The 11755-nt window shown below is 28.7% G+C and overlaps 1 protein-coding gene across 2 annotated transcripts in view; it reads left to right on the top strand.

Moving 5' to 3' along the window:
- LOC143193454 (acetylcholinesterase) overlaps positions 1 to 6391 on the top strand; it is a 104303-nt gene extending 97912 nt beyond the window's left edge. The window contains exons 13-14 of one of the 2 annotated variants that reach the window (XM_076399669.1): positions 978 to 1128; positions 4061 to 6391. In XM_076399669.1, coding sequence (XP_076255784.1) covers positions 978 to 1117 — 140 coding nt within the window. In that variant the 3' untranslated portion in view covers positions 1118 to 1128; positions 4061 to 6391. The remainder of the gene's footprint in view (positions 1 to 977; positions 1129 to 4060) is intronic. The other variant, XM_076399671.1, reaches the window with a different exon arrangement.
- The last annotated feature ends 5364 nt before the right edge of the window (positions 6392 to 11755 follow it).

Here is an 11755-nt window from a genome sequence, read left to right as displayed (position 1 = left end):
CTTGAATGGAGGACAATATTCGAAATTGGGTAAATCACTAGTGACAGAGCAGTCGTTTTCTATAACTCTTCTATTCTAGAAAATATTCCTTTGGGTTTTACCTCTAATTCGGCACTCCTCATCTTTTTTACACATTCATTAATTACACAGCCAGAGCAGCTTCAGTTCGTCTCTGGTGGTTGTACACTTTGAACTGTTCTATCCAAATTATAACAGATTAGGTTAAGGGGTGCTTTAAACAACTTCGAAGAAGAAGGTGATTCAATTTCTTGATAAATTGTTTGATTATGGGTAATTGATTACATTAAAAAATATATCATTAGTTTTTATGTGTTCAGGTATAAAAATACATTATTCCCTTCAGTAAAAATATTTCAGTAGAAAATAAAAAAGTAGCACCTTGTTGGATCAGCAATGCCAAAACAACACTGCCAAAAACGATGCGTGTGATGGAAGATACATTACAATCAAGATTAACATTTTAAACGCTTTGGACACCACTAGTCTGACATCTTGTTATTATTCTTAAATTATTCCAAATGCGATCTTCCTCACAGACTTCGGCACACTAACTCCAAAAATGACTTGGATTAAGATCACAAAGAACTGATATTTTTGAGATATCTGAAGAATAGAAAGTTAACAATATTCTATGGCTGGAGTATTTAAAATTTTGCAACACCAACTGCTTATTGGTTGAGAAATAAACATTTTCATCAACTGAAGATATTTCAATTGCCAATTAAAACTAATCTATTTTTACTACTACACACTTTACCAAATCAACTTGCGTTTTTATTAAGTGTTCGACATGATATTTATAGCATATGTATTAAATAAAATATTAATTTTTATCCACATACTGGATTTCTTTTTATTAGTTTACTATCTTTTTATATACATACTGCATTGCTTACTCTTTAAAGCCTATTTGTTTTATAATTATAACATATTCAGTGATAAAATGTTTTTTGCAGTAGAACAACAGAAGCCCGTTCCACAAAATTGTACTAACGCAGGAACAAAACCTGCATATGCACACTATCAGAGTGCTATTGGAGTGACAATGCCCCTAATACCTCTTCTACTCAATTTGTTTAATTGGGTGGGTGCGTAGAAAACACTAATGTAAGTTGCATTTACATCTTTATTTCTTAACATTATTAACTTTTTCTCAAGTCCCAGAAGTTTAGTTATCACTGTTTGTAACATAATTTAATACTTTCTAAACGGATTTTTAAACTTAATGACGGGTTTTTTATATTACGACCATGAATTAATTATTATTAACATCATATCATAGATCATGTGTATAATGTCAAATCCATAGTTTTGACATTTTCCATTTACAAGTTATATTCTTATTGTCCAATTTAGTTAACTGCTTTGAAAGTAATACTTTTGATATTATTGGTAAAAAAATCTCAGATAGCAAAAATATATAATTTCAATTATAAACGTTATTAAAGGCCGAAAAATCTTAAAACATATACGCTACAAAATGATAAATAAGTAGTTTGTAAATGCTCTTTAAACGAAGCGATTGAAAATATCATAGAAGTGGAATAGGAAAGAATTAATTCCTGGCCCTAATGTATTAGGCACGACTTAATTTTTACATATAAATTAATCTTATATTTTTACATATAACGTCATGTCTCGGTTGAAAGACTTCGATTATACCGCATGCTAGAAAGTGTTTCATTCCAAGTAGTGTAGTTCCAATATATTTTGAGTCATAGGCAATGAGTCCAGCGTTATTATTCCAGCTCTCTCGAACAGTAAAAGATCCTTTTTCAATTTTTCAATTGTTGACCGTTTTTCTCTTAAAAATCCTTTTTTGTTACCGGTTAATTAATAAAGATTGTATATTTGTAAATGTATTACTCACTAACCAGTGGGTCTTGGTTGAGATTAATTTAAATAGTTTAATAAATTTTCAATGTTGGTTCAATGAGAGGGTGGACTGCAATCCCTTAACAATTTCATTGATTCCAATACTTTAAATATATTTTTTCCTATTGCTATCCATATAAAATACAGTATCGAATGTATTTTTATTGTTATTAATATATTTTATCATTAACTCTAACGTCATCTCTCGGTTGAAAGACTTCGATTATACCGCATGCTAGAAAGTGTTTCATTCCAAGTAGTGTAGTTCCAATATATTTTGAGTCATAGGCAATGAGTCCAGCGTTATTATTCTAGCTCTCTCGAACAGTAAAAGATCCTTTCTCAATTTTCCAATTGTTGACTGTTTTTCTCTTAAAAATCCTTTTTTGTTACCGGTTAATTAGTAAAGATTGTATATTTGTAAATGTACTACTAACTAATCAGTGGGTCTTGGTTGAGATTAATTTTAGTAGTTTAATAATTTTTCAATGTTGGTTCAATGAGAGGGTGGACTGCAATCCCTTAACAATTTGATTGATTCCAATACTTTAAATATATTTTTTCCTATTACTGTCCATATAAAATGCAGTATCGACTGTATTTTTATTGTTATTAATATAATTTATCATTAACTCTAACGTCATCTCTCGGGTGAAAGACTTCGATTATACCGCATGCTAGAAAGTGTTTCATTCCAAGTAGTGTAGTTCCAATATATTTTGAGTCATAGGCAATGAGTCCAGCGTTATTATTCTAGCTCTCTCGAACAGTTAAAGATCCTTTCTCAATTTTCCAATTGTTGACTGTTTTTCTCTTAAAAATCCTTTTTTTGTTACCGGTTAATTAGTAAAGATTGTATATTTGTAAATGTACTATTAACTAACCAGTGGGTCTTGGTTGAGATTAATTTTAGTAGTTTAATAATTTTTCAATGTTGGTTCAATGAGAGGGTGGACTGCAATCCCTTAACAATTTCATTGAATCCAATACTTTAAATATATTTTTTTCTATTGCTATCCATATAAAATGCAGTATCGACTGTATTTTTATTGTTATTAATATAATTTATCATTAACTCTAACGTCATCTCCCGGGTGAAAGACTTCGATTATACCGCATGCTAGAAAGTGTTTCATTCGAAGTAGTGTAGTTCCAATATATTTTGAGTCATAGGCAATGAGTCCAGCGTTATTATTCTAGCACTTTCGAACAGTAAAAGATCCTTTTTCAATTTTTCAATTGTTGACCGTTTTTCTCTTAAAAATCCTTTTTTGTTACCGGTTAATTAATAAAGATTGTATATTTGTAAATGTATTACTCACTAACCAGTGGGTCTTGGTTGAGATTAATTTAAATAGTTTAATAAATTTTCAATGTTGGTTCAATGAGAGGGTGGACTGCAATCCCTTAACAATTTCATTGATTCCAATACTTTAAATATATTTTTTCCTATTGCTATCCATATAAAATACAGTATCGAGTGTATTTTTATTGTTATTAATATAATTTATCATTAACTCTAACGTCATCCCTCGGTTGAAAGACTTCGATTATACCGCATGCTAGAAAGTGTTTCATTCCACGTAGTGTAGTTCCAATATATTTTGAGTCATAGGCAATGAGTCCAGCGTTATTACTCTAGCTCTCTCGAACAGTAAAAGATCCTTTCTCAATTTTCCAATTGTTGACTGTTTTTCTCTTAAAAATCCGTTTTTGTTACCGGTTAATTAGTAAAGATTGTATATTTGTAAATATACTACTAACTAACCAGTGGGTCTTGGTTGAGATTAATTTTAGTAGTTTAATAATTTTTCAATGTTGGTTCAATGAAAGGGTGGACTGCAATCCCTTAACAATTTCATTGATTCCAATACTTTAAATATATTTTTTCCTATTGCTATCCGTATAAAATGCAGTATCGAATGTATTTTTATTGTTATTAATATAATTTATCATAAACTCTGCGATACAAAGAGAAGTTCGGTATTTTGGAGCTCTGTGTTCGACGCTCCAAAATCATAAAATACTGCAAAATTATATCTACTTTAACTATATTATTAAGCTCCAAGAAACAGTATGTAAATACTAAGTCGTACCTATTAATTATAAACTTTTAACGCTGGTGATGATATTTGATTAAATTTGCATCACTTACCATTTTTAGAACAGACCAAAAATGGAGTTGCATAAAATTAACAAAATAAAAAACTAAATGAAGAGAAAACTAGATGGGCGTAACCCCTCATAGAGCTGTGGATTTTAGAAAAATAAAATAAAATTTCGCTTTTTGCTGTTTAGAAGACCCACCTGGTACAAAGTAATTTGAAGATGTGAAACACGATCCAATTTGAGAAGCTTTGGATTAAAACCTTGATCAGTCGCTAAAAAAATGGCAATGCATGTTGCAAATATCGACATTAATTGAAAAAAATAATGGAGAATTATTATTGTGAATTCTCGCGGTACTTATTATATAAGTTATTTTGAACCCCCCGTAGTTAGACTACACTGTAACGTATTTATATATCAAACTTTAATTCTAACATGTTAATAACATGTTAATAAGGATCATTAAAAATAAGGATCTCAAAATGGCGGTTAGTGAACGTTTTTCGAGATAGTTTTCACTGCTTTTCAAGATTTTAACAACCAAAGTTCTTGAACCAATGATGTAAAGCCAAATCAATACGAAATATAACTCTTTATATGGAATAGTATCTGGTTGCAATTTTATTAAAAAAAAATACTTTTTACTATCTATATAATTTTCGAGCTCAAAGTTTACCTCATATAAAATTTAATGAAGAAAAACTAACTATAATTACATATCATTAAAATTTAATTAATTAGTAGTAATGAAAGATATTATATTAAAATGAATAACAAATAGATATGTATATAATAATATAATTATATTAATAAATGTGCTTATTCTTGGTGAGTTTGGCCACGTCTATCGCTAGCAATCGTTTATATTTTGGTTGAAAATCAGATTTTCAATGAAAAATCAACGTTTATATGTGGTAGGAAATGCTTTATAAAAGTGCTTGGTGTATAAGGTAAATAAGATTAACATTAAGATTATTTGCTTCCTGAACATATCATTATCATAACTAAAGGGATATTGGATTGCTTCTGTTCTAAGCTAAAACATTTTCACTGGAACTCTGCTGGTCATAAAAATCACTCTAATGTCAATTAAATTTACCTTTACTTTATAAAAAAATATTTTTGACGATGAAAACGATTTTTTTGGTTCTGTAACGATTTATACAATATATTTCAACGGAATGTTTTTAGCTTCTAAAACTGAACTTATTTATAGCATTTAATAATTGAAAAAAAAACAATATAACAAAATGTCCCGGACTTATTGGTAGCAGGAAATAAAAAAATCAATGTTCGGTCCATAAATCCTGGAGATTCAGGAAGTTGCCCGATATTCTTAGCGGGATGGGGTTATTTATCGGGAACCTGGCCGGATCTTCAATAACAGGAAATTAGACGTCTCTCTGTGTAATTAATGGGTCACCAATAAAATTCAAACAGCATAAATTTCAGCGAGTCACCATAGTATCATGATTGGTGACGTGATATTTCCACATTTTCAACCGTAGCTTTAAATTGATTTTGAGTTTTACGTATATACCGATTTAATTAATATTTAGATATTTGTTCGACGATTTGTTTTGCAGTAAAATTGATTTTAATTTAAAATACGAATTTAAAATTCATTCATATTAATGAACAAATAGGATAGCCCAAGAATCTGTGAATATCATGGCAGATATTTTAAAAGCTCGATTTTTTTTCTACGAAACTACAGTCCTCCAAGTAAGATTAGGTATTTTCATGATTTGATGATGATTGATATTTTGAACAGACCAAATAATCGAACAGTTTCGAACGTTTTAATCTCCTGTCATGCATACTTGAAGGTCAGTTGTAGACGTCAACGTGATTAGTGTGACATATGACACCATCATAACAAAACAATCGATGACAAATGACATTAAATCGTAATAGATAGACGTTTTATTGTTTGTGTAGCGATGCGAATTTAAGTAAATCGAGTTTCAATAAAACATTCTAAAGAAGTATTAATTGTATACAGAAAATCAAACGGTATTATGCTTAGTAAATATTAATATTAGAGTCACTTTTTATATCTGAATATTTATTAATTAATATTATCACTTGTACAAATTGCGATATGGCGACATTTTCTCGAGTGGTTATAGGTTATATTTTTATGTTTTAAAGCTGGATCAGTTATTGATGAATATTGTGCAAATATAAATTCTAAATTACATTGATTTATGATTTAAAATATAGTTGAAGATATGTTTGTGGACGTACTATTGTTGCCAACAAATTTTTCGGAGGTAAAATACTTTATAAACATAAAATTGATTCGTTTGATAGAGAAATGTCTTTATATTTGATGTTGTTTTTTTCTAAATTTACGAATTATTTAAAAATTTGTCCACGTTTCATCAGATAATTTCATTATTGTTTTCGTGGTGATATTTACAAATACTTTAGGATTGATGGTCACAAAGTGATAATATGGAACCCAATAATAGTTTGTGTAGAAAAACTTCGGTCGTTCACTCATTAGCTGGTATTTCGATCACCATTTGATGAAATTTTACTATTACCATTCTACTACTTATATCTGACTTGTCATTGACGTCAAATAAATAGTTACATCTTATTTACTCTATGATTAATGACTAAACATATAATGAGAAATACTATTATAGCGCAAAATATCACTATATCTCTATATTTCTATATTCGTCGCAGTCATATTCATTTTTTACACATACCTTACATTTGCACTCACACCTACAGATGATTTGCAATTATTGCAGAGGGTGGAACATCAGAATCTGTCTGACTGTTTGTGAACCGCCTTCGAATAGTTGCCCAAGTAACATATAATTACAAATTATGAAAAAAAAATTAAAACGTCACGCTTTATGATGATTTTAGGAGGCAATGTGGTACATTTTCGCCATCAATTATCTGTCAAAATCAAAGTCAAAATCACCACAACTCAATTTTCATAAAAATAATTCGTTATGTATTTCCGTAGAAAAAACATTTCTTTAATAAAATGACGCAAACTTGAAGTTCATCAGATCTTTGACTACATATAATTTGTTACATTCTAATAAATAAAAATATTTTGGAAACATTTAGATTATATTATCGGAAATGGGCATGACAGGAAAGAAAACATATTCGTTTATCTGCATATGGAATATACATATTTTTTAATATAATTATACAACATGACACATCAAACGGTCATCAAATAGAAAATCAAACGGTATTATGCTTAGTAAATATCAATATTAGAGTGACTTTTTATATTTGAATATTTATTAATCAGTATTATCACTTGTACAAATTGCGATACGGCGACATATTCACGAGCGGTTATAGGTTATGTTTTTATGTTTTAAAACTGGATCAGTTATTGATGAATATTATACAAATATAAATGCTAAATTACGTTGATTTATGATTTACAATACATTTGAAGATATTTTTGTGGACGTACTATTGTTGCCAACAAATTTTTCAGAGGTAAAATATTTTATAAACATAAAATTGATTCGTTTGATAGAGAAATATCTTTATATTTGATGTTGTTTTTTTCTAAATTTACGAATTATTTAAAAATTTGTCCACGTTTCATCAGATAATTACATTATTGTTTTCGTGGTGATATTTACAAATACTTTAGGATTGATGGTCACAAAGTGATAATATGGAACCCAATAATAGTTTGTGTAGAAAAACTTCGGTCGTTCACTCATTAGCTGGTACTTCGATCACCATTTGATGAAATTCTACTATTACCATTCTACTGCTTATGTCTGACTAGTCATTGACGTCAAATAAATAATTATATCTTTATTTACTCTATGATTAATGACTAAACATATAATGAGAAATCCTATTATAGCACAAAATATCACTATATCTCTATATTTCTATATTCGTCGCAGTCATATTCATTTTTTACACATACCTTACATTTGCACTCACACCTACAGATGATTTGCAATTATTGCAGAGGGTGGAACATCAGAATCTGTCTGACTGTTTGTGAACCGCCTTCGAATAGTTGCCCAAGTAACATATAATTACAAATTATGAAAAAAAAATTAAAACGTCACGCTTTATGATGATTTTAGGAGGCAATGTGGTACATTTTCGCCATCAATTATCTGTCAAAATCAAAGTCAAAATCACCACAACTCAATTTTCATAAAAATAATTCGTTATGTATTTCCGTAGAAAAAACATTTCTTTAATAAAATGACGCAAACTTGAAGTTCATCAGATCTTTGACTACATATAATTTGTCACATTCTAATAAATGAAAATATTTTGGTTTTGATAAGTAAACATTTAGATTATATTATCGGAAATGGGCATGACAGGAAAGAAAACATATTCGTTTATCTGCATATGGAATATACATATTTTTTAATATAATTATACAACATGACACAACTATTATTTCAATTTTAAGTTTCTATAAAATTGCAGCCAGAACTCGAACCAACACGATGTAATTCTTATGGTACAATTATGTTAATTAGTTATATTAATTATTCTAGTCTTCGTGTAATTTATATAAAAACCAGTTTATATAAATTACTTAAAGTAGGTATATATTTAAAAATTGTCCGTATAATTCTTTTGTGTACTCTTTATCAGTTCGTGTACCTTCTACTTTGATCTTAAAAAGCTACCGCCGAAAAAAACATTTTGGATCTTTTCTACATATTATCCCCTGCTAAAAATATCTCTTTGCTGCCTTATATCGATAACTTTACAAATATAGTGACAAATAATAAAAATTTTCATACTGTAACTAACTCTAATTTAGTGATTAGTGATTAGTGACTCTAGTGCCTCCGCAGTTATGTAGTATTAGCGATACGGGGGATTTAACTAAAATACAGGCGTTAAAATCATCAAATATATCCGACCAAGTATTACAACGACAGTTATAATTGAAACTAAACGAACTGTTTTAATTTAGATATATTTTTGACAATATTTAACTTGATTTTTTTATACATATCAACATTTTAAAGTTCAAAATCACATTCCAATTATTATATTTATACCTCATGCATAACGGAGAAGTAAAATAAAAAGAAACACCTCGGAACAACACCCAATATTAATTAATATAAAAATAATTTTCATTATGGGTAATTCTTCCTGAAAGCGTATCTGTAATAATTGTTGTACCTGCTATTCAACAATTTACAATTATTAATGTTCGTTGACTCTTTTTATTGATACAAAATACTCTAATATTATATAGAATTAATTTTATAAGCCTAATTATCAATCTTGGACTTCCATAAGATTTAAAATGTTTCAAGTACCTGACGTTAATTTTACAGAATGTAAAATATTAGTGAGGTTATGTATATTATTATGACAAATTTCAAATCTGCATGATCAAATAATAAGCCAGTTTTGTTGGAATCTTCGTATTGATATATGTCTTATTACATGTGATTTTATGTGTTATGAAGTGCTTCAAAAAACGAATTTTAATCCCCCGGTCGCCCATTCTTTTTAAATAGGAATCTATAATTTAAGCTGACCCTGCATTTTTACTCAAATACATACATATCCACTAATGGTGCGTATTTTAATTAATTAATTAAAACTATTTTAAAAATAACAATGAAACTTAGATCTCGTAAAACAGAACTTTCTAATTGTACATATGAATTATGGCTTGTTTTGACGCATTATCGAGTACGTTTACTGTTGTTTGACTCTTTTCATCCCTGTATTTTAAAAGTACATTGATATCACTAAAACTACTTGAATAAAAAATTATGTATGTAGATTTTCTTTGAACTTTATAATATAAAGTAAATATATGCTGAGGTTGAATACTTTAATATAATATTAGGTTGAATTATGAAGCAGTAAGCAAAATTACAATTTTAAAAATAGTTTCCAGCTGTTAGTGATGTTTTATTTAACTCACTAATGGATGTTATCTGTTATTTTCGCTTAGCTCTGATCTTGAACAATTTTATTGAATGTTTTGCTTACTTCTTCGATATGAAAAATATGTATAAGTATCATGAAGGCTTTGAATAGAATATTAGATGATGTGCTTTATAATTATTTCCGCCTAATTGTTTCTTATCAGTATTTTCTGCACTTTTGTTCTTTTTTAATTTCATTAAAATATTTTGACAGTGTTGTCAGTACAGTGTTAGTTAAATAACGCTCTGTGGACTGAAGATTGTGAAGCATAATGATAATGATGTTGTATATCTAGTAAAAAGTCAATTTTGTCCTTCTTTATCGTATGTGTATATCACGAATATTTAGGGCAATTAAAATGTCTATGACTACATAGTTGAGCTTTTTTTGTTTGATTTTTTCGTCAAATTGTTTTTTATATGAGGAATTGATAAACCAATTATTTTAAAGAGTAATAAACATATTAATTGCCCATCAATGACCAGTAGAGTATTAAATGTAAATTTTCTAATGAAATAGGTTTTCATAAATTCACTTATAGAATTACCGCGAATCCATTGCTGTTTATTTGTATTTAGTGTAGATAAAACAGAATCTTTTTAGAATCAATTAAGAAATTATCAATTATGCTAAGCTAAATTAGTTTATAAACACTATACCACTTGGCGTTGATAATTTTGCTATTGACCAATGATTATTTAAATATTTAGTGATTAGAATGGGACGATTATAGCATGTCCTAAGGTCCTATATAATAGGAACTTTTATATAGAAAAGTATGTGTTCCTTCACCATTTTGTAATTAAGTTTTATGTTTTTAGTATAATTCCTTTAGTTTTATATCAGGATTTGATTGGCCACTGATCGGACAAGATATCTTTAAGCTACAATACAAGACTTGAAGATATTTCGTCAATTATTTACGTTTGATCTCCCGTAAAGAAATGTGTTCTGCTAACAATGGCATATCATTAAAATATCTAGTTGTATAGCTATAACATTACTAGATACATATCTGTGCTTGAATATTGCTGTCGACTTTGTATTTAGTTTTTGAAATTAAATATACAGACAATAGTTGAACCCTTCGCGGTTCGGCTTGAGGTTTTATCGAATGAATACAAGTATTCCAAGAATGTTGTTCCAAAGCCAAAACGTAACAGCGAATCGGATGTCCCCAATTAACTAGGAGGTTGGTTGTTCAATAGCTAACAAGAATTATATTTATTTACCCGATAGTTTATAAAAAAATAATTGTAAGTAGTCAGCATTTATTATTGAGCTTAAGTACCATGTGACACGTGATTGTTAGAAACCAGATCGATTCTAACACTCGACTTAGGAAATGCCAAAAGCCGTACTGCTCTCTCAACATGCCACTGCTTCAACAACCGATCTCAAGTTCAGATATTTTTTACAGAGTTCTATTAGTTATTGTGATACATTTTAAGAGAGTTTCTAAACTGTAGTCAATTCTTTTTCTAGATAATATTAGAATTAGGACGTCCCACTGCATAAAATGTAGCTTTTCCTGTTAACGGTTTTGTTTCCATGATTTACAAACTTTTTAGAACAAATATAGACTTATTTTTGTAATGTTATTAATTCAGTAGTAAGTCAGCGTTATCGATATTTTCCTCATAGTCTTAGATTCGTTGATTAAAACTCTTCTTGTGGATATATTTTTGGATAAATAAATTACAAATATTTATTTTGACTTGTTCTAAAGGAAATAACAAAACTAGGCATACCCCACAGTGAAATTACTTTTAAAAATAATATATTTGCCCACTTCTTAAATGTACGCAAC

Source organism: Rhynchophorus ferrugineus, unplaced genomic scaffold (genome assembly GCF_030347505.1).
Source record: "Rhynchophorus ferrugineus isolate W39M unplaced genomic scaffold, kcgeb_rfMv2 rfM3, whole genome shotgun sequence".
Lineage (NCBI taxonomy): Eukaryota > Metazoa > Arthropoda > Insecta > Coleoptera > Curculionidae > Rhynchophorus > Rhynchophorus ferrugineus.
This window is presented reverse-complemented; position numbering and strand designations above follow the sequence as displayed.